The sequence below is a fragment of the Geotrypetes seraphini genome, chromosome 1 (assembly GCF_902459505.1).
Source record: "Geotrypetes seraphini chromosome 1, aGeoSer1.1, whole genome shotgun sequence".
NCBI lineage: Eukaryota > Metazoa > Chordata > Amphibia > Gymnophiona > Dermophiidae > Geotrypetes > Geotrypetes seraphini.
Window position 1 is genome coordinate 5,470,315 of NC_047084.1, and position 24,638 is coordinate 5,494,952.

A 24,638-nucleotide genomic window follows, 5' to 3' on the forward strand; every position below is an offset into this window, starting at 1 on the left:
TTATGTGTCTGCTCCTTGATGTTCTTGAATGTTCTGGCACCTTGATAATAATTTCAATATATGTGCGTGGATTTGATTGACTGATCCAGGGCAAGCAGTGGCTTCCCCCATGTCTTTCTCAATAACAGACTATGGACTTTTCCTCCAGGAAATTGTTCAAACCTTTCTAAAACCAGCTACGCTTTCCGCTCTTACCACAACCTCTGGCAATGTGTTCCAGAGCTTAACTATTCTCTGAGTGGAAAAAAATTGCCTGTCCCTTAGTCTTTGTAATTTTTGACGGGGTGAAAAATCGATCCACTTGTACCCGTTCTACTCCACTCAGGATTTTGTAGACTTCAATCGTATCTCCCCTTAGCTGTCTCTTTTCCAAGCTGAAGAGCCCTAACCTTTTTAGTCTTTCCTCATTCTATAAATTACTTTTGCATTTCTCCTTTTAAAAAAAAAAGAATGAAAAGGAGTTGTAATCTAACTAAAGGCTTTAATTTGTTTCTTTGTTTTCTATAACATATAGTATTGTGAAGAAAAATGCAACATCTTGTTCATGAGAGCACAAACGGAGCTCAGCTTTTTAGAGAGGGACTGTGGTTTCAGGGACAAAGGTGTGATGTCAAATTGATCAGTTAGATCTGCAGACTCTGGGACTTTGATATGACAGCGATTGAAAAGGAGATACTGTGTTCCTGGAGCTACAACAGCCCCTTAAACTTTGTTAAAACTGAAACAGCACATTGTCAAATATAGGTCTACTAGGGGTTTTTTCATACTTGTTCTACTAACTCACCTACTATATTTTTCTTTATATTAAATACATTTTAGCACTTTGTCTTTTGTGAGTAATGTGTAGCTTGTGGGTTTTCTTTTTGAGAGACTTTTAAGCTTGAGAATTACAAGTTATATTTTTGAGATAGACAAAGAAGATATACTGCCCTCTGAATACCATTTTGGTTTGACTTTGGAGAGAGTAAAATATGCCTCCCAATCCTCAGGTACTCTGCTTCACAAAAATATTGTAGATAATGCTTAGAGAGAGAGAGAGCAAAGACAAATGACAGCAATGGATGGCATAGGCATGGAGGCCAATAACACATACGCAGTCAGTGCCAAAGTATGATGTAGGTTCTGCTTTTAAAAGGGTTTGATCTGTATTTTATGGTAAAACAGCAAAGTGAAGTTTACAAAGAAGGCTGTTAGTGCTGAAAAGCTCTTTCTTTATTTAGAAAATTCACTCTGTGATATTTTTTATTATTAAATTGTGTTGCTTTAAACTAAGTGTAGTTTAGGATAGTTTATTATTTAAAGCATTAGTTCTACCTAGCTGGTCAAAAAGCTGACTTCGCTGAATGGCTGAATGCAGATATATAGAGCTGTCATATGGCATTCACTACTATAACCATTTGTGAGGAAAATAACCTCAAATGCTGAAATTTTCTGTAGCTTTCATAGCATTGCATGCCAATATTTCTTCTCTCTGTCTTGTTCCCTGGAGGTTTCCACTGTTGCCTATGACTGCTTCAGACCAAGGTTTTGCTGCATTTAAAGCCCAGAAACAAACATTAAAATATGCAATCTGTAAGACCAAAAAGGTTCTATTCCTTTGAAAATCAGGCAAGATGACTTTTTGAGGTAGTTTATTTATTTACTCTGGCGAAGTGAGCTACTGAGTTGCCAGCTACCCTAATAGTGGATCAGTTGGCCTTATTTTTAGTGAGAAAGTTCAGCTGTTAAGGTTTGACATTTCTAGAAACATGAACATTGAAGCAGATCTGTCCAGGGAAAGTCATTTTTGTGGTGGAAAGGTGTGCTGTTTATGAGGTACAATCAGATGCAAGTGTGAGGGTCTCACTAAAAAAAATGTTCCAGTTGCCTTTAATATAAAAATAAATGAGTATTATTAAACTTACCAGTTTTGGGAGTTTTCTTGGTTTGGGGAGTTTTACTTTCACTGGTTGGAGTGAAATGGTATGGCGGCCATGTTAGTCCACTCTTCAAGGTAATATGTAGAAATAAAACAAAAACATAAAGGAGAATACCTTGTTGATTAAACTAACTTAATATAGTTTATGATTAGCTTTTGAAAGTAACCCCGGCTTCCTCAGATCAGAAATAAGCAAATGTTGGCAAAATCAATATATTTAAAAGGGAAACATGAAAGCATTTCAGTAGTAGTTGGAGACAAACGGGTAACAAAGCAGTTTGAATTTCTTTGTAGTGGGAAAGAAAGCCAATGCGGTATATATCATTCAGTGCAAAAAGTGAAAAGAAGGGTCCTATATTTGGGAAACAGGCCAGTTGCTAAATACTAGGATCAACTTGCACAGATATCATATTAAAAATGACAATGCCAACCAGGATGTCACCTCTGTTGGACAGCACTTTGGGACAGTGGTCAGTTTTTCCAATGATTGTATGGTGAGAATACTAAAAGGAAATTTTAGGACAATTCAAGAGCATAAGACTTTTGAAATCAAAATGATAAAATATTTTGATACCCACCAGACAGGACTCAACTTTATTTCAAATACTAGGACTAGGGGAAATGCAATGAAGCTACTAAGCAGTAGATTTAAAACAAACCAGAAAAAATATTTCTTCACACAATATGTAATTAAACTCTGTAATTCGTTAGCGGGGTTTAAAAAAGGTTTGGATAAATTCCTAAAAGGGAAGTCCATAGGCCACTATTGAGATGGCTTGGGGAAAGCCACTGCTTATTCTTAGGATAAGCAGCATAAAACCTGTTTTCGTACTTGGAAACTAACTAGGTACTTAGGACCTGAGTTGGCCACTGTTTGAAACAGGATATTGGGCTAATGGAGAGGATCTTACCTTTTGCAGTGTTGCTCTTTGAATGCTTTTTTTGTTCTTTTGTATGAATGTAGAATCCTATCCTATTTTTAATGGTGTTCAATTTCTATTTTTATTGATTTATTTTATTGTAAACCGCTTTGAATTGTGCTGCAACTAAGGTGGTATATATCAAATTTAATAAACAATAAATGAAGGATCTTAAGTCTGTCCCAGTATGGCAATTCTTATGTTCTTATGTTATATTCTTAAATTTGTATTATGTTACATACATAACAGCAGAAAAATGCATCAGGATATGTCTCCAAAATAATAAATTGCAAAACCCAAAGTCAACATTAAGTCCACATCAAGAGGAATCAACTTAATTCTAATATATAAACAACAATGATGGAAAAACTGGTTGCAGGTAAATCTCTTAACCCTTTAATTGGTAGATGGTAAACTGGCTGCTTTATGTAACTTGATGTTGAACGAGAGCAAAAGTGCCAAGGCATTTGTAGATACAGATCTCCCATAAGAGCCATAGAAACACATGTTGCTTCTGAACAACAATGCCAAATAAAGGGTTAATATACCCCTTAACCTGCATATAAATGGTAAATAAGCTAAATGTTTCCAAAAGCAATTAACAAAAACTTCATTTTACTGTTTCCTTATCTTTAACAAAAGTTTCCAAATGAGAGGAATCCCCCAAAACATAAGAATGATACCAATAAAGTAGTATATTTAAGAATATTCTCTTGCAATAATTCCAAGAATTTAGTTATTCATTTTAAAGAGGTCTTGAGGTGACAAAAAGTACTTAATTGTAAATTTCAAAAAACCATGGAGGGGCATTTTCCATAGGACATCTAAGTCAATGTTTGGATGTTTTAGGAAAAGCACCAGAAATCCAGCAGAGAAAATGTTAATTTTCAAAACTGCAAGACATCTATCTTTAAAAAAAATAATAATAATAATTTATCTAGGTGTTTTGGCCATTAGTATGTCTATCTTTTTTGGCCATTCCCAAATATAAAGACATCCACATGAAAAATGCAGAAAAGCAAGCTTTCCCAATGTCCAGGCAGCCTGCTTTTATAGCAAACTGTTCAGACAGCTGAGCATAGAAATATTGTAGTGAATGCCACATAAAAGGTCCCAGGTACAGATGTCCCTATAACTTGCTTATATTGTATGTTTAGCCCTCAAAAACCCACCCAAGAGTTACTATAGCCACCTGTACACCACAACAATAGCCTTTATGCCTTCAAGTATCATTTTAATGTAGGTACAGTAAGTTTTAGGGTTCATAGACAACAACGCGGAAGACAAAGGCGCGCGCCGACAACTGAGCGCAAGACGGAGTCGCGCGCCGAAGAAAATTACTGTTTTTAGGAGCTCCGACGGGGGGTTTTGTTGGGGAGCACCCCCAGTTTACTTAATACAAATCGCGCCGGCGTTGTGGGGGGCTTGGGGGGTTGTAACCCCCCACATTTTACTGTAAACTTAACTTTTTCCCTAAAAACAGGGAAAAAGTGAAGTTTTCAGTAAAATGTGGGGGGTTACAACCCCCCAAACCCTCCACAATGCCCCCACAACGCGGCGCGATCTGTATTAAGTAAAGTGGGGGGGTTCCCCCCCACACCCCCCCCCGTCGGAGCCCTAAAAACAGTAATTTTCTTCGGCGCGCACCTCCGCACTGCGCTCAATTGTCTGCTCGCGCCTTTGTCCCGATGCGCTTTTGACCTGACACCAAGTTTTAGAGGGCTCACCATACAATCTAAGCAAGTTATAGGGACATTTGTACCTGGGACTTGTAATGTGAACGTCACTGCAGTAACCCTTAGAGTGCCCCTCTGCTCTCTGTGCTCAGAATGATGTGACTATCTGAAGCTGTAGGAGGGGGTGCTGAAAAGTTCTCAGCTCAACCAAGAAGAGAATGTCATGGATACGGTTCCATCAATAATCTGAAACAATGTCAAAACATAGAATTTTATTTCTGCAAATTGGCACTTAACGAAATAAGATGATGCTCTGCAGCTACAGTGGCAGAATAATGCTCAGAATTTAGGAAGTTGGTTGCTTGAGCTGAAAACTTTCAGCACCCCTCGTAATACAGGTTAGAATGTACTGTCTTTTCACATCGTTGGGTGGTGGGAGGGGGGTCGGTGACCACTGGGGGAGTAAGGGGAGGTCATGCCTTAATACCTCCAGTGGTCAATTGGTCAGTTTGGGCACCTTTTTAGCATTTAGATGCTTTTAAAACAGGTCTAGCTCCAAACGTAAAAAAAAGCCAATGCCTGCTGTCTGATCTGTAGCATCCTGCGGGTGGAAGTGGAATAAGTAGACATTTTACGTACGACTCTAAAAAGATCATACAGAGCATCAGCTACATAATTTAATGGGTGTAGATATAAAACCTTCTTAGATAGGACCTTAGCATTTCAAGCTGGTAGGCAACGATCTTGGTTAGGTAAATGTATTCAGCAAGCTATGTTATCCTATTGCAGTTTTCGGAAATTAATTAAGACCACTTTGTTCGATAAGTTTATCACTTAGTGAGTTTTATTATTGAAATTCTATTTTACAAATATTTGTATTTTTTTACTGTATTATTGTATTTTGCTGATTGACCAGGTGTTTTTAGTGTAAACCGCCTAGAACCTTTGATTATGGCGGTATAAAAGAATAAATCTAATCTAATCTAATCTAATCCTTAGGTTTGTATACCGCATCATTATTATTATTACTCCAGATGTTAAAATCTGGAAATCTCTCCCAATAATAGTCTCTGGATTGTGGCGCAACTTAGAGTGGCAAGCCCGGGCAACATATAATGCTGCTGCAGCTGCTTTCAAACCTGTGGCCGCAGCCTGCGGTTCTGGGCATCCTTTAATACCTCTCCTCCTTCACTGGGTACACTTTGTAACCTATGCCACCAGTGAACCCACTTTTGGAGGAACAAAGAGCTGGTTAAATTCTGCATCCATCGGATGGAACTTTGCCTTGGCTTTGACCACTCAAAGGGGCCCCTCTGGGACCTCTCAGTGGTCCTGGTGCATTTTGGTAATGTCTTGATGAGAGGGAACAACGAACAGACTGCAGATAATGTACAAGATGCAGGCATTGTTTATTAGTAAATGCAGTAACATATACAACCTTATAGCCAACCAAGGGACCCGACACGGTCCGTGTTTCGGATAACACGCCTTCCTCAGGGGTCCATGGTGGTTAAGGTATAAAGCAAACTGCATAAAAGATAACAAACACACTCCAATCACGATCAAATGGGGTCAAGCAAGTCTTACACAATGGCAATTGCCCTCTTTTTCATCCTTCTCCTTTTTAAATTTTCAGCTACCTATCAATTTTCCATCTTCTCTTATTCTGTAGCTCTTCCATTTCCCATCTCACTCCTTTCCCAGCCTCCTATTTCCTTCTATCTCTCCTCCTATCTCCTCTTTGTCCAGCATTTTCCCCGTCTCTTTTCTGTTGTTCTTTTTCCCTCCCCCTTTAATGCTGAACAATTAGATGGAAGGAAAAAAAAAAAAGAGATGCTGCATCTCTTTCTCCCTTCCACCCCCAGGCCTAACATTTCTCCATCCCCTTCCATCTCCATATTCAACTTCTCTGCCTTTCTCTTCCCAACTGCTCCCCATACCATCTCTCCCCTTGTCTGCCTGCCTCCCTACCCCCAGGTCCACCATTTCTCCTACTACTACATAAACATAATACAAATTTAAGAATTTTCTTTCTGGAGGGAAACCACATAATGGTGGATCTGCAAATAGGCAAACCTATCAATACCGGTTAGGCAAAAGATTTCATTGTGCCATCCCTATGGACCAGATGAAGCAAGTATGTCATTCCCCTTGCCTCCCAGTGTGTGAACCTTGAGGCCCCCATACCAGGTAAGAAATTCCTGTTGGATCGAATAGGCAGAAAAGAGGACTCGCAGTCACTTATGCCGTGAAACTGGCACACCCATTTACAGACCCTCCATAAAGACAAACAAAATATACAGAGCCCCAGGTGAGAAGATGTAGGGGAGGGAACAGAATGGAGATAGGCACTAAAGTGAACCCTCGAAAGCCAGGAAAGTTCCAAGGAGGTGTTGGTAAAATCAGTCGTGCCTTGAAAGTAGTCACTAATATGGTGCATGCCGCAACCAATGGTAAGATAACCAAGATTAAGCAAGCCCAAACCCCCTTTGTAAAGAGATCATGCTGCCTGCAGATAGGGAAACTGGGCACGACGACCCCTTCACAAAAAGTGCTGAACAGAACGAATATATTTGGTCTCATCATGATGTAACAGATATAAAAAAAGTACCTGGAAAACATAAAGCCAGGAGGGAATCACAATTATATTAAGTAAAGCAACACAACCCAAAAGAGAGAGTGGGAAGGCCTACCACAGACGCAGCTTAGCGGATAAAGCTTGAAACAAAGGCCTTATTTATCTGTTATATGTTTAATGATATGAACAGAACAAATAAGTCTCTTGGGAAGTATCCCCGTACCCCTCCCTATTCTATTTCCTCTCCAGGGCTGACCATCTGCTTTGTACGAACTGAGGAATTGGAGGACAGCCCAGATGAATGGGAGGCGGAGCAAAAGAATGCTAATGAAGCTCCCTACAAGAATTCTCATGAGAAGGGATTGACTACCCATACGTTCAGAAATGGAGTGTGTGTCTACCAGAAAGCAGATTATCACGGTAAGAACCTAATCTTTCCATTCAACCAGGGTCTGCAAAAGTTGCTTTCGCCAAAAAAAACCAACAAAACCTCCTGCACCCCTACCACTCCCCAGCACTGCCTCTTCCATTCTCCCTCCCTCCTACCATTTTGAAAGGTCACTGAAAGGGAAAGGAGCCAGGGGCTCTCTTGTCCCCAAAGACTCCGCTGGACCACCAGGTATGTAGGTAGGTCTGGGGGTGCCTACCTACACATTGGTAGGGAGTGGGCAGGTGGGGGGCTTTGATGTGGGCAGGAGAGGAGGAAGGGAGGACAGAGGAGGCAGTATTGGGGATGGGGGTGCATGAGTTTTCTTTAAAAAAATAAAAGATATAAAACAACATAAGCAGGTTCTGGCCCAATATTTAGCTGGGGCCCACTTAACTGTTATGCGGTCCCTGCTGAATATCAGCCAAGCCTATATAAGCTCTAGATGGCCTGGCCACCTGGAATTATGTCCCGATATTCAGTGCCAGTGCCCGGACATGACCCAGCACTGAATATCAGGGCATAATTTAGCTGGCAACAATCAGTGTTTTAAAAAATGTTGACCGCTACCACCGCCAGCTAAATTTCAGAGGAAAAAGTGCACACACAATGATTTTCCTCTTGTGACAATAAAATGGGCAAAAAATTTAATAAAATGAAATTCTAGCAAACAGCTTAGGAGTAACATTTCTGGTTGCCCTTGTCTATTAAAAACACAGCATTTGCTTAAAGTCTAGCTAACCCAGTCCAAAAACATGATTCCTATTTTTAAAAGAAAGAGAAGAATCCACAATCCACAAATCTAATCTCTCAAGACATTTTTATTACTGTGTTTTAGGATGGTGAAAAGAGAGGATTTATGAATAAGCTGTATGCCATACAGGAAGTTTGTGTCAGTGTCCAGAGCGTCCTTGACGAAGTAGCTTCCATCGGCGAAAGGATAAAGAAGTGAGTTGCCGCCATGGCTGTACTGGATTCTGCTCTGCTGGTGGTGATGCTTTTTATTTGATGTTCCACAGGAGCTGTACTATCTTACTGGGTTTTTGGCAGTAAACACGAACTCAAGAGGAGGGATTGCACTGCTCATTATTACTTGCTTTACTTTATGACAGCTTTTTGGTAACATGAAAGTCCTAGAGATGCAGGTGAAACTGGGGAAGGACAGAAGTTAGACTTTAAAGTAAGAAAAAAAGGTTGGTTCTTAACTGGAAGAGTCATTCATTCATTCAAAAGCCTTTAAAACAGGAAAAAGCAGGCTGAAGTAAAGGTTTCTGGTATTTTATGGGCATATACTGTTGATATTGTATCAGTCTGAATTTGCAAATATTCTTTCTCAACTTAAGTATCTTTTATCTATTTCTAGTTTTACCTTTAACTGTTTATTTCAAAATGGCATCAAAATGTGTATTTTAGGACACCTTCAAAACAATATATGATGTATTTAATCTGTATGGATTTAGCTTTGATAAACTAGTCAGACTGGCTCCTGTGACTTGTTCGATAATTAGAAAAATTGTCTTTGATTAATCGTTACTGAGTAACAGATGGAGCATCTTGTAGCACTATGTGGGGTGTCAAAGTCCCTCCTCGAGGGCCGCAATCCAGTCAGGTTTTCAGGATTTCCCCAATGAATATGCATGAGATCTATTTGCATGCACAGCTTTCATTGTATGCTAATAGATCTCATGCATATTCATTGGAGAAATCCTGAAAACCCGACTGGATTGCGGCCCTCGAGAAGGGACTTTGACACCCTGTAGAAGCAGAACAAACCTACCTCCCTCTGCCAGCTGCTGGGGAGATGTAAAGGAGAGAGCATTACCAAATCCTTCTTTCTACCCAGCCCCCACACCTTCCCCCAATTTCCCAGCACACCTATCCAATCACCCCTTCAACCAAGCAGCAGTTAAATTTCATTTGTAAACCTACCCATGACCAACCAAGCTCTAATCCCTTTCACACACAACCCACACCCACAAAGTAAGGACTTTGGCTCTCTCCCAGCACCCTAACAAAAACATAGGCCAGTTGACTTACTATTTCCATGGCCCATTCAAATGCTTACAGAAGTTAAAGACTTGGGGTCAGATGCACAAAACTCTCCGATCTGTACCAATGGTCACTAAACCAAAAGACTTTGCCAACCCGATGGTGAAAACGGCTCACTGTGCAGTCGTACATTCTCCGATTCTGGCATGCAAACAACCTCATTACTATTAAAATGAGGTCATTAATATTAAAATGAGCCCTCCGATCAATGGCCTAACATTGCATACCCTAATTGTATCGCTAATGCTGACCCGAAAAAACCAACAGGTTACTACTGACTGTGTTACTGACAGGGGAGGGACCTTATGTGTCTGAGCCAATCAGGGCCTTAGGCTCATCCTCATGCATCCCAGGTTGCACCGGGAGGGGAGGGCCCACCATTTTGGAGTGACGGGCCTGTGAGCAGGAGGGACTGGGCAACCCTTCTGCTGTCATCTTTCTGTACAGGTATGGGGTGGTTCGGGGAGGCAGGGGGCATCCAGTGGCAGAAGCAAGTGGGCATCCCTCCTGCCAATTCTTTCTAAAGTAGGGGGAGTGGAGCAGGGGGGATTTTGTGAGGGGAGGGTGCAATTGATTTGGTGAGGGGGTGTCATGGAGGCAGAAAGGAGTGGGCATCCCCCCTGCCACTGTTTATTTAAGTCTGTGGAGGGGGATTCCTGGCGGGGGTGGGGGGGAGACTTGGTGCGCCAGTGGGGGGGGAGGTTGGCAGAGGCAGGAGGAAGTGGTCATCCCTCCTGCCTATTTTTCTTCTGGGGGTCGTCAGAGGGGACGCCATGGGGGGAGGTGGCAGCTCAAGTTGCTTTTTTTTAATGGGGCAGATATTATGTGTGTGTAACACACACACATCTGTGCCATAAAAAAAGAAAAAGCCCCAACAGCTGAGTGGCAGGAGGCGGCTTTGGGGCTTCCCCTGCCGCTCAGCTGTTTAGACTTCCCCCAAACCGGCTCTGCGCACATATGAGAACTGATTTCTAAGCAAGTGATCGGATGGGATTCCGACTGCCCACCGCAAAACACATTTGCTTGGGCAGTCGTTTGAACATCGATCACTGTTTAGAAATCAGCCTACAGTGACCCGCACGGTCTTAATGACTGTTTTTAGTGCATCTAGCCATTAGTTGGACGGTGCTCGACTTAAACAACAGTATGTAACTACATCCTTTACACTGTCTTACAAAGACATTTTGTGGGTAATTCAGAACGGGTCACCTAAAGTTAGGTGCTAGGTTGCTGTGCACTAAGCAAGAATTCTGTATCAGCAAACATGCACATAATTGCCATTATAGACTACTAATTAGGTCAGTATTTACATGCCATCATTTGTGTGGCTAGTTACATCAGGCCAATGGCTGGTGTAAATTTCCACAACTAAATGACACAGTTGTGCACTGAAGTGTCAGTATTCTATAACCTTAGCAAATAAATGCTGGGTTTGCCCCTAACCACTCCATACCCCTCCCACATCTGTACCTCCTTGCAGTTATGTGTTAGCATGGAAATCCTTTAAGGTTATAGAATTACAACTAAGCTCAGTGACATAGGTAACTGCAAATTAATGCCAGTTAATTGATTATTGTTGCATATTTGGCAGTATTCTTTAGCAGTGTTTCTCAACTCGATCCTGGAGTACCCCCTTGTCAGTCAAATTTTCAGGCTATTCACAATGAATATGGTAAACTAAACTACTAAACTAAACCTTAAGTTTATATAATAATAATAACTTTGGGCTCCTTTTATCAAGCTGCGGTAGGCGGTTAACGTTCAGAATACCGCGCGTTCAACTGCCTGCCGCGCTAGTCGCTAATGCCTCCATTGACGAGGCATTCGTTTTTTGGTGTGCCGCAGGGGTTAGCGCGTGATAAAATGTCCGATGCGCTAACCCCGATAGCGCACCTTGAAAAAAGGAGCCCTTTATTTTGTATACCGCAATACCACAGCAGTTCAGAGCGGTTTACAGAGGAAGCGACTGTATACAGACAGCGATGTTACAGAAAAAGACTTTCAAATTACATTAGCAAGTTAAGAGTAGTAAAGTATATCCGGAGGCATTTCAGACATACAACAAGGCAGGAAGGGAGTCAGAGAAATTTAATGTGAATGTACCTTTGTAACCCATTCTGGGTTCCTTTGGGAGGACGGGCTAAATAAATAATTTACCTAAGGGCTCCTTTTACTACAGTGAGCTAACGGTATTACCGCGCGCTATGCGGCTAGAACTAATGCCAGCTGAATGCTGGCGTTAACGTCTAGCATACACAGCAATGTAGCGTGCGATATTCCGCATGTTAATGCCCTAACAGCTTAGTAAAAGGAGCACTAGGTGTCACATTTAATAGGGTGGAGAAAAATGTCAAAGAATTCTGTTCCTGTCTCCAAAGTATAATCAGAGGCAAGGATTCTTGAAATAGTCAGCATAAAGACCCATGACCCAAACCAAAAATTTTACATTTTTACCTCCTAGGTTAACTACAAAAATCATTACATATGCCTAATTCTTAACATTCTCAGAAGGGGTCTTTATAGATAGAAAAATAATTGGTTACAGTTTGCTATTACAAGATCCAAGCTGCCTCTTTCTTTTCTAGGATTGCCTACATTCATGTAAAAATATAAATCGAAAGGAAGAATACTCTTGAAAAAGTAAAAAAAAAAATTGCTAAAATCTGGCATAGGTCAACTCATGTTTCACAAATCATGTTAGTATATTTTATCTTTACAATTTCTACATGACCAATGCAGGCCTCCTATAAGAAGTAAAGTTGCAATTTTGGTGACATGTGGAATGAATGGCTTTATATTATTTTATTATTCATGATCAGAAGCATGCAGTAAATATGACTTTTGGTCCATGGAGTATTTGTTGTAAATGAATTATTTAAACTTGGGTTATGATTCATTCATCCTATTTCTTTCGTGGTACTGGGAGATAATTTATTTTGTATCATTTGTTTTATAACACATTTCCATGTAGGCGGTCTGAACTCTTCCTGGCACTAAAAGTGAGGAAGACTAATTCAGCTATAGTCCGCTTTATTTGTTATATCTTTTATTAGATATATGAAGTGACTAGATTTCTGACTGAACTTAATTTTTCACTCAGCACCTTCAACTGGACAGTTCCATTCTTGAGCTGGCTGGCAATCGCCGCCCTTTGTGTGTTCACAGTACTTCTCTATTTCATTCCACTAAGATACATTGTCCTTGTCTGGGGTAAGTAAAGTCTTTGTTGAATTGTCTGTACCACCTGAAATAAACTATTTATAAGGGGATGAGTTATAATGTCTGTGGGTTTTTCTGTATTTATGGTCATGAAGCTACTTAGTGATTGAAAGAGACAGGTTAGTTAAAAAATCACAACTGGATAAAGATTTAGGTTCACCTGCAAAATGCATTTTTCTTCCCTGGCATTCCAGACTTCATCATACTATACACATAGAGCTGTAAGGATTTGTCATATATCAAATGTGGCTTTGTCTAGATAGCACTCTGATTTATGTTCACCATTTATACAAGAAACAGAGGCATTTCAATGTATATATAGTACATTTGGGGCAATAATATCTATGGTATTTTATCTTACAGACTATGTAAAAAGGTAGAGAAAAACCAGCTGAAAGGTCACCTTTGGTCTAATAGAAAAATATGTGTGAAGTTTTTTTTTTTTTTTGCACCTCATGAACAAGAAGTACTGTGTGTGGGGGTTTTTTGTAAGAGATTACTGTATAGCTACAGATGTATGCTTTAAAGGTCTCCTCCCTTGATGGTATAATTTGAGAACAATAACACTTGGATATCTGGAGTGGTTTCCCTTTTCAAATGAAAATGGATGGCCCCTATCGAACAGAATAAACTGTTTTCATCCATAGGCAATCGCTGCCTTTTCGATAAAGAAATTCATGATTTGGAAAATTCCAAAGTTCATACTTTAAGGACTATCTGATAAAGTCATTGCGTTCAAAGGGGCAAATTCTATAAACGGCATCCTGATTGTAGGTGGCCTACTGCTGCCTAACCAGCCAATCAAGATGCACGTTTAAAAAAAACATCCAAAGGCAGGCCGCCTACATTGTAGGCACCTCCAGGAGCCTAGGGAGGCATGTAGGAACACCTAAGCTCGCCTAAGGCTAGGCGTGAGCATGGCTTTACACGGAAGTGGCCTTAAGCGACCTTAGGCGGGCCTAGGTGGCCCTATGCGCTTCCCTAACCCTGAAGTAAGTACCTGAAATGTAGGCTTATCGCAGCAAGGGGTCTCCCTGTAGGCAATGTTCTGGAGAAGTTCCGGGGTTCCGGCAGGAGGGACTCAGCATCCCTCCTCCCGGTGATGTTCAGGGGGGTGTCCGGCAGGAGGAACTGGGCATCCCTCCTGCTGGCAATGTTTGCAGGGGAGGTGGGAGGTTCTGGCAAGAAAGATTGGGCATCCCTCCTGCCGGTGATGTTCGTGAGAGGTTCCGGGGTTCCGTCAGAAGGGACTGGGCATCCCTCCTGCCTGTAGTCTTCACAGGAGGGTGGGGGACGGGTTGCCGCTAAACCTATCGTAGCAGGGAGATCCCTTTGTGCGATAAGCTAGCGGCAACCCGATTCTCTAACTGGCGCCTATGACATAGATACCGGTTAGAGAATCGTGGTGTTAGGCGAGCTTAGGCATCTGTCCATGAGGACAGAAATGATTCTATATAGGATGCCCGTGCGCGATTCTCAAAAGCCACTTAGGCTGCTTCTGCAACTGGGCGTCCTATACAGAATCCAGCCCAAAATGTCTAGGAGTCATAGGCAAAATTAAGATACATAAAAACATGATGGCAGATAAAGGCCAAATGACCCATCTAGTCTGCCCATCCACAGTAACCATTATCTCTTTCTCTCTCCAAGAGATCCCACGTGCCTATCCCAGGCCCTTTTGAATTCAGACACATGAATGCCACACAGTGTTGCCCAAGTTACTTTGTAAAAGTAATATATTACACTTACTGTTTACTTGTTTAATCAAAGTAATATGTTTTCTGTGAAAAGTAATATATTATAGGTACTAGTTACACGTAACTTTGTAAATGTGGAGGGGCATTTTTGATACAACGTCCAAATGGGGGGAAAAATCATTAATTGGAAGACTTGCAAAAATTAAGCCCATAATGAAAGAGATAAACAAACATTTTCTGACATTCAAAAATACCCCAAAAACGGTTAAAAAAAAAAAAAGCACACTCTAAACATAAACATTTTGAGATAAACATCTCTGTCAATCAGAAAATGTGCAATAAAAGTAGTGTCTGGCACAGCTGCAAGACATTCCCTCAATATATACAACATGCATCTATATACCGCTGAATGTTCCTAATTGTGGACAGCAATGTCTCTATGTAGGGAGCCAAATTTCAGTGTGCAAGAGTCTGAGTGCCAGGAGAGAACTATTTAAGCACCAGCACTTGCCACCCTGCAATGTCTCCATGAGGGAATGGAAGTCCATAAGGAACAGCTTGGAAAGGTGAGTGTGTAGCAAAGCCAGCCTCCCCCCGGGATCATGTGAATGTACCATTCATAGGGGGTTGCAATAAATTGTATGGATTTTTCATTTTAAAGAATTACAAGACCTTGATCAAATCAGAATATCCACAATATCCAATGACAAATAATTATGTGGCCCCCTCCACTAACCATTAAAGGCAGAAATGAGGGGCTACACATATCTGGACCGACTAACCTCCTCCCCCCCCCAACCCCGGCATTCTGGTCCACATCTACAGACTGATGGAAAAGTTGACAGTGGCTCACATGTAGCCACTCATAGACACACCTGGCTTGCCTCATCCCCTCAGCAACAGTATCCATGCTCCAGAGAAAGGCCACCATGCTATCCTCTGTCCCCATGGCCACCTCAGCTTACCCATACCCTTAGCACCCCCCCCCCACCCCATATCTAGCTGTTGTCATCTGTCACAGGCTATATGAGGAGCATTGCACTGCATGTCATTAACAAATTATGTGACACCAAGAAGCCTCATCATCTGAACCCTGTTTCAACCAACTTGTGTTTTGCAGATGATTCAGCATCCACCAGGACCTTGAGGCACTCAATTGCCAGTACAGGTGGAGACATAGCGAAAACCCAGGGTTCATAAGGCACATGAGGGAGCATCTCAGAGCCCAGCATAAGTACCACTGACATTGCACCCCTATAACAGCTCTGTCCTGGATCAAGGCATGAGTATGCAGGTCCTCTCATTACAATGTGCCCACAACCCCCCTAACTATTAGAATGTGTTGTACCCAACTCCCAGCCTATGAGATGACATGGAAAGGAAGGAGGAGGGGGAAGGGATTTGGATAGCATCTTCTTGTGACCAATAGAAAAGTGGCCAGCCACACACACTTACCAAGCATATTGTAGCTGCTATGGCAGGGGGGGGGGGAAACCCCCAGTGACCAGAAACACCCATAATGAGAATCAAAGTAACATCCTCTGAACTGAGGGTACACAGCCCTAATCCCTACACCACACACATACCTGACAAAGAAGTGTTCAAGGAGGGCAATACACTGACAACTAGAGAGCTGTGCTAACGCACGTTGCCACCCAAATGGATGGCCTCTCCTGACTCAGGGCTCACACTGAATGTATATATCACTGTGAGATCTAGAATAGAGAATAACAAGGGGACAAATTTGTCCCCACAGGAAATCAATTTCCCCGTCCCGTCCCCACGAGTTTTGGCGCTGTCCTTGTCCCGTAAGCTCTGCCTTAACCGCACAAGCCTCAAACACTTATGATTTTAAAGTGTTTGAGGCTTGTGCAGATGAGGACGGAGCTTGCAGGAATGGGGCAGGGACAGGAAAAGAACTCGTGGGGACAGGACAGGGAAATTGATTTCCTGCGGGGACAGGATTGGAAAATGAGTTCCTGCAGGGATGGGGAAAAATTTGTCCCCATGTCATTCTCTAATCCAGAGTTAGGTATGGTGCCCTATGAAACATCCCTTACAGCCAAAGCTGGGGGCCCTTGAAACCTCTACATGATAGTGGGGCCAAACCCCTTTTTAGGAAAACTATCGCCCATGTGTACTCCCTCCTCACCCCAAAATCATGGCCATTAATAATGGCGTGATGTGCAGCCACTGGCATTAATGAAAGCCCTAAGCCAGATAGATGTCCTCAGACCTAGGATTCCAACCCTGCAGTGTGTAAATTGCCTTTCTCATGAGGTCCCAGGAGAGGTGGCCATTAGGATGGAAGAATCACACAGGAGCTCCTGCCATCTCCCAGCTGGCTATAGGCCACATTGGCATGGGGAAGCACACACACCCATATCCCTGCCACATGCTAGAACCATGGCCCCATCCGTGTAACTGTGCAGTGGCATACAACCTTGCAGCCTGGATCTGCTCACCTAGCACCCTCCAGCAGAGCCAGGACTTATCTTGCATGGGCATGGGGAGACAACCCTCTCAGGGACAATCAGCTATTATATAATTGGCTCCAGGGTTCCCTGCTATGTCATCTCATTGCTGCCACAGATCAGACTTCGCTCCCCCTCTCCTCCAGGTAACAACCAACATCCCCCTGATGTCCCTGTAGGCTGTGTTGATCTCAATTGCAAACCTTTTAAATGCACAGGTCACTCTCCAGCTGTTGACCAGCCTGCCCAGGACCAGCCTGCCCCAGTCCACATTGCTGCTGAAAGGGCCTGGGAGGAAGTGGTGTTGCACCCTGGGCAATAGGAGGTGCTGCTCACCCACAACAGGACTACAACCAGCACCATCAGGAAGCAGAGGAGGACCACTGAAGGGACATGACACCACTGGAGGAGGAAGTGGAGAGGTCTCAAGAGACTCCCCCCAGGCAGCTATACTGGAGGGCACAGCAGTTGAGGCTCACCCTGAAATGATTTCCACAGAAGCCGGTGAAACCCCACCTCACCTCCCACCCCCCCACCCCCCCCAAGAGCTATCCTAGCTCAGTTTCTATTGCAAGTCTCAGACATTGTCAGAGACATGCAGCAGAAGCTGGGAGCACTACACCACTTTCAACCCCAAATACTGACAGAGCTAGTGTGCTCTGTGAGGAGGAGCAGCAGCAGCCATAATGAAGGCAATAGACCAGAACATACATATGTAGAATAGTTCTCAACCTATTTCTGTTATGACACATCTGACAGATAATAGTCCTGTGTGCGACACACTGAACACTAAAATTTACAGCTGTACAAAAATAAACCCACCTAAATATTTCATTGTTGACTATAGGTTTAGCATGAATTTGCCTAACATTCAATCCCATATTTAAAAATTGTATGCAACACATGGGGCCGATATTCAGAGTGATTTAAGCAGGCAGGATGCTCTCCTATCCACTTAAATCACTAAGAGGGGATATTCAGCACCATTTAATCAAACAGTGTCACTAAATATCCCCTCAGACCACCAAGATAAAAAGTGGGCAGGTCAGGGGCGGTACTGGAGGGCAACACTAGGGAAGAGCCCCAGGTTATGCCGGCACCTGCATAGCGAAGCAGCCAGATTTAGGACTGCTTTTGAGCTGTCCTAAATCTGGCTGATTTGCTATGCAGGTGCTGGCACCGAATATCGGGTCAGCACCTGCCTAACTTTTCTTTTTAAATACAACTAAACAAACACAAAACCCCCCATTCACCCCATACTGACTCCTCCGAATATGCTCCCCTGTTCTCTGCCCACCCCCCATGCTGCCTCCCCCAATCTACCCAATGTATGTTGCTCTAGTTGATCCAGTAGGAGTCAGTGGGGTCAGGGGAGCATGTTCAGGGGTTTTTGTAGTACTGTGAGCTGCTATGAGAACCCCCCCCCCATTGGACCACCAGAGACAAATGTAGGCCTGGGAGGCCTACCTATATATCAGGTGGGGTTGAGAGAGCATTCTGAGGGGGATTGCAGCATGGGGAGAGGGCAGGGGAGCATGTTTGTGGGGGTTGAGAAGTGGGAAGAAAAGGGGGGTTATTTTTTTTTTTTCTTTCATATTTTTTAAAAAAAACCTTATGTGGCAGGCCCTGGCTGAATATCAGCTGGGCTCCATAAGCTTTAGGCAGGCAGGCCACCCAAAATTATCAGAAGATATTCAGTGCCGGAGCCTGGTCATGGCCCAGCACCGAATAGCACTGGAAAATTTAACCAGGAGCGATTAGCATGTAAAAACATGCTGACCGCCTCTGGCTGAATATCAGGACATCAGTCCAGATTTATTGCTTGTCATATAAAACAGATAAATTCTGATGTCACCTCATTAATAGCAACACAAAATTCATCCACTGCTAGATACTATGAAGCAATAAAAAACCCAGCAACTCAGAAACTATGGATGGCAGACCTGCAACATTTACATATTAACACCAACATATAAAAGTAGAAGTGAGGGAAGGGAAAACTATATACAAGTATGGGGTATATACATTATACAAGAGGAGGGAAAGGAACCCAATATTCTTTCCAGCACTGCCCAGCCCTCAGAGCTGAAATCTTGGGGATGTAGAGCTGCAGGAGAAAGCAGGAAGGAAGACTGTCCCCCTCTTCTACGAAACCGCGCTAGCAGTTTTTAGCGCAGAGAGAGCACAGAGAGCCGCGCTGAATGGCTTAGGCTGCTCCCGACGCTCATTGAGTTCCCATGAGCGTCGGGAGTAGCGCAGGCCATTCAGCGCGGTTCCCCACGCTAGAAACTGCTAGTATAGTTTCATAAAAGTGGGGGAGTGCTTCCGCAGCTAATGCTTCCAACTCCCGTTGCAGCCCATTAGTCAGGCATTCCTTACCCAGCCAATAAGCTGCAAAGGAGGCAAGACCAGTAGCTTAGACGATGCCATTGCTCAGATATTCCTTAGATTGGTGTCTCCTAAGCTCTTCTGGTCCTGCCTCCTCTGCAGCTTCTTGACTGGTTCAGGAATATCTGACCAATGGGCTAATAGCAGGGAGCAGAGAAGAGTTGCAGTGTAGGTCAGATCAACTTTCTGCCTTTGGTCAGTCATAGAGAGGGGGAAAAGTGCTAAAGGGGGCTCTGGGAAAGAAATGAGGAAAGAAAGAGTAGAACAGGCACTGAGAGCTGGAAGTAGTGTGTAGCGAGGGTGGAAGGCACCCAGGGTGGTGGTGCTCTCTCCCTAGCAGCATTCAAATCCAAGCTAAAAGCCCACTTTTTTGAATCTGTTTTCAACTCCTAATGCCCATTTACTGCTGGCAGATACCTATACCCACTGTATCATTTTCTCTACCATAATCTCACCAACCCCGAAATGTCCTGTCTAAATTAGATTGTAAGCTCTTCTGAGCAGGGACCGTCTATTGTATGTTAAAATGTACAGCACTGTGTACACCTTTCAGTGCTTTAGAAATAATAAATAGTAGTAGTAGTGCCCCCCTCCCTATTCCTTGCTTCCCCACCGCATGCGCTCCCTTTCCCTTCCCCCTTACCTGTTTAGCTTCCCTGGTGCAAGCAATATCTCTAACATGCTGCCCGTGCTGGTGTTGGCTCTGACGTCACTTCCTACCCATGGGACCTAGAAGTGATGTCAGAGAGTAGCGCCGAGGCCAGCGCAAGGAGCAGGTTAGAGCTGCTGCTTGTGCCCCAAAGAGCTAGAGATACGGTGGGTGGGAATTGAAGGTGCGCGCACGGTAGGGGAGGAGCAGGAAGGAATGGGGGAGCGGAGAGGAGGAGAGATGCCGGCACCCCCACCAAGATGGCACCCAGGGGCAGTCTTCCCCCCCCCTTACCCTCCTTTACTGCGCTACTGGCTGGAAGACATGGGTTGTGAGAGGAAAAGAAGCTATCAGAATAGAAATAGATGTACAAGGAAGAACAGCTGAAATGAATGTAAGCTGAGGCTGTGATACAAAGATAAGTGGATGAAGGATGGGCTGAAGAAAGAAACAGATGAAGACAGGAAGAGGAACTATAGGATTCAAAGCGGAGGGACTAATGGGGAGATGGGCTGAGAAAAGAGTCCTGAGAAGAGAGAGAATCAGGCTGGAGGAAAGAAGCACTAAGGGCTAAAGAAAGGGATGGAAGTGGCAGGAGAGGTGAGACTGGCTATAAGAGGGAGATATGGAAAACAAAAAAAAAGCCGACTGAAGAGGGATGTGAAGCGTAAGGCTGGAGAGAAGTCGTCGGATGTAGACTATGTGAACCTCAGCCCTGTGGAGCACATGATGCACAGACCCATTCCTAGGTATTCCTTCCCCCCAGCTTCACAGGCAGCCAGCCACAAACAGATGTCTCTATGGTAGTAGAATGTGCACATATTGCCACAGTTACGTCATTTCAGCATTAAAACTATAAAAACATCAAAAGCATAAAACAGTGTGTTTCCTGATGACACGGTTTTCCTCAGGGCACCAAGACCCCGCCTGCTCTCCGCCCCCCACATCGGCCTTGGCGCTTTCTCTGAAATCACTTCTGGGGAAAGAGGGTGGGAGAGGGGCGTCGCTGCCCCAGGCGCCGGTCAACCTCGTTGCACCACTGCCTGAAGACAGTGGCAAACAGAGAGTCCAGCTGGCTCGTTGATTTCCAGGTTTCAGCTGCCTGATGCTGGGGAGAATGAAGAGCAGAGTTAGTTTCCCAGGCATTGAAGATTCCAGGCTGAAGATAAGCCACCTCCCCCTTAGCGATATTAAGGCAACACTGAGCCTCCAAAATGGCATCTAAATCACTTGATTTAGACATTATTCTCCCCAAAACATTTTCATGTGTGAGTCATTAACATATTCATCAATGACCTGGAAAAGGAGGCAAAGTGTGAGGTTATAAAATTCGCAGACGATACCAAACTGTGCGGCAGAGTTAGGACCAGGGAGGAGTGTGAGGACCTACAAAGGGACCTGGACAAGCTGGAAGACTGGGCAAACAAATGACAAATGCGCTTCAACGTGGACAAATGCAAGGTCATGCATATAGGGAAAAAGAACCCGTTGTTCAGCTACAAATTAGGGGGGGTATTGTTGGGAGACAGCAGACTCGAGAGAGACTTGGGTGTGCTGGTGGATGCATCTCTGAAGCCATCTGCACAGTGCGCAGCAGCCTCGAAAAAAGCCAATAGGATGCTGGGCATCATAAAGAAGGGCATAGCAACCAGAACACGGGAAGTCATCTTGCCATTGTATCGTGCGATGGTGCGTCCACATCTGGAATACTGCATTCAGTATTGGTCGCCGCACCTCAAGAAGGACATGGCGGTACTTGAGAGAGTCCAAAGGAGAGCAACGAAAATGGTAAGAGGGCTGGAACACTGCTCATACGCCGAGAGGCTGGATAGGCTGGGGCTCTTCTCTCTGGAGAAAAGGAGGCTCAGGGGAGATATGATAGAGACCTTCAAGATCATGAGGGGCATAGAGAGGGTGGATAGGGACAGATTCTTCAGACTGAAGGGGACAGCAAATACGAGGGGGCATTCTGAGAAACTGAAGGGAGACAGGTTCAAAACAAATGCAAGGAAGTTTTTTTTCACCCAAAGGGTCATGGACACTTGGAATGCGCTACCGGAGGAAGTGATCAGGCAGAGTACGGTACAAGGATTCAAACAGGGATTGGATGGATTCCTGAGGGATAAAGGGATCGTGGGATACTGAGGGAGGAGCTGGGATGTAACACAAGTATAGGAAGTTAACCAGGTAATGAGTATAAACCAACCTGGTCGTGCATGTGCAAGACCGGAGGGCTAGGACTTCGATAGGAAGGCAGGACTTAAATGAGAAACCAAGGTGGCAAGGGAGCCCCTTCTGATGATTCAGACAAATCTTGACCTGTTTTTGGGCCACCGCGGGAGCGGACTGCTGGGCAGGATGGACCTGTGGTCTGACCCGGCAGAGGCACTGCTTATGTTCTTATGTTCTTATTATCTAACGAAAATCATCTATCTGTAAAACATCTAAGTGTCCACAGCTGACACATCTACATGGCCTTATAAAAACATGCATCTCTGGACTTCCAAGCCTTCAGAAAGAATCCCCCTAACAGGAAGTGCAACTCCAGCAATGTTGAGATGCTCTCGATTGCTTTTGTAATGCAGTCAATATCATCTTTTTTTATTTTTTATTTTTTATAACTGTTTATTCAAAAAACAAAATACACGTAAAAAAGCAGATATAACATTTTCCAATATACAGCAAGTACAAAACAACCAACAAATAGAACCATGGAAACATGTGGAGTCCAGGCTTGTGTTCTTATAGCTCGGACCCAGCTATTCCTCACCCCGGTAAGAGCCCCATCCCTACCCCAACGATATCATCTTTTTATACACAGCCAAAATTGCTGTTATATGGGACAGATTCAATAATTAGCAATCACAACCCAAATCCTCCTTCCTAGGGTTACCATATAGCTCCAGAAAAAGGAAGATGGATTGAGACATCCGGGTTTTAGTTCTATTGCTTTCAAAGGAAGTGAAGCTCAGATGCCTCTATGTGTCCTCCTTACTTCCATTGCGTTCAGCAGAAGTAAAACCTGGATGTCTCAATCCGTCCTCCTTTTTTTGGAGTCATATGGTAACCCTACGTCCTTCCTGCATCATCCTTGTGACTCAGTCCATATGTGCGTCCCACTCTCAAAGGACCTAGGTATATTGGTGGCAAATTTAAGTACATCTATATAGTTAGGTGTCCTTTATAGAATCGCCTTTTAGGCGTCACATAGATGTTTTTGCGTTTTAGTGTTATGATATCATTAGAACGGCAATTTTATCCTGATTTTTACATTAAAAATATATGTAATAAAATGGCATGCTGAAGGCAGCTCAATTTTACAGAGGGGGACTCCAGGATGCTTGCCAGGCTCTTCCTCCCCAAGAAGCACCACTATTATATATTTATTTTTAATTTATTTTTATTTCCTTTTGTTAAATCAATACCAAAATAAAACTACATCAAAATACAAACAAAAAGGTTAATATAACAGAAAAACTATTACGGCCTCTTTTACAAAGTCGCGTTAGTGGCTGCGCTGCGCTAACGGCCCCGAAGCCCATAGAGATTTAAAGGGCTTCGGGGCTGTTGCCGCACGGCAGCCGCTAGCACAGCTTTGTAAAAGAGGCCATTAGTACTGATCTTGTCCACATTATTGGGGCTGTGTTGCACCTTTGCAACAAAAAATGATAACAAAAAAAAAATTTACATAATACTGTCGCAACAAGAATAAGTCCTAAATTCATAAATCACCTTTTATCGTCAACCTCAACATTAGTCTTCTCAAGTAAAGGTTTATCATTAAGGAAATTTTCTAATTGAGATGAATCTACAAATATAAATCTATTTGTTCTATAAGATATTAAACATTTACATGGAAATTTAAAGAAGAAAGGAGCTCCCACAGTCAACACCTTAGGCTTAAGATGAAGAAACTGTTTCCTCCAAAACTGAGTCTGTCTGGCTACATCAGGAAAAAATTTCAACTGCTGACCACAAAACAAGGACTGCTTTTTAAGAATATATAATTTCAAAATATCTTGCTTTTCTGACTCTGTCTTTAACCAACAAAGTTGCCCGTTTAGTTATACTATCCTTAGATGATTCCAAGAACTGAGAAATATTTAAACTCTCAGGAGATACTAACTGATCCATTTCTCCTTCTTCTGCCACACCCCTGGGCTCCTGGGGACGTAATATAAATTATCAGGTTTAAACAATTCCACCTGAGAGTATTGAAGAACATTTCTCATATACATCCTCAGAAATTGACGTCGGCGGGAAGGCTTGTGAGCCAGCTGCATACAGGAGGGAGGGAATAGGAAGGGATAAAGAAAGAAAGAAATATTGGATGCACAGTCAGAAGGAAGTGCAACCAGAGACTCATTAAATCACCAGACAACAAAGGGAGGAAAAATAATTTTATTTTCAATTTAGTGATCAAAATGTGTCAGTTTTGTGAATTTATAGGAAGGAGGGAGGGAGGGAATAGGAAGGGACAATTGTTGGGCCTGAGTGAAGAAAGAAAGAAAGAAATATTGGATGCACAGTCAGAAGGAAGTGCAACCAGAGACTCATTAAATCACCAGACAACAAAGGTAGGAAAAAAAATGTATTTTCAATTTAGGGATCCTTTTACGATGCCGCATTAGCGGCTTTAGCGC

General features: G+C 43.2%; 1 protein-coding gene across 2 annotated transcripts in view; it reads left to right on the top strand.

Annotated features, from left to right (window-relative positions):
* The window catches only part of MCTP1 (multiple C2 and transmembrane domain containing 1), an 817,302-nt gene that overhangs the window by 786,961 nt on the left and 5,703 nt on the right, over positions 1-24,638 (top strand). For both annotated transcript variants that reach the window (XM_033917588.1, XM_033917682.1), the window contains exons 17-18: positions 8,358-8,467; positions 12,669-12,778. In XM_033917588.1, coding sequence (XP_033773479.1) covers positions 8,358-8,467; positions 12,669-12,778 — 220 coding nt within the window. The remainder of the gene's footprint in view (positions 1-8,357; positions 8,468-12,668; positions 12,779-24,638) is intronic.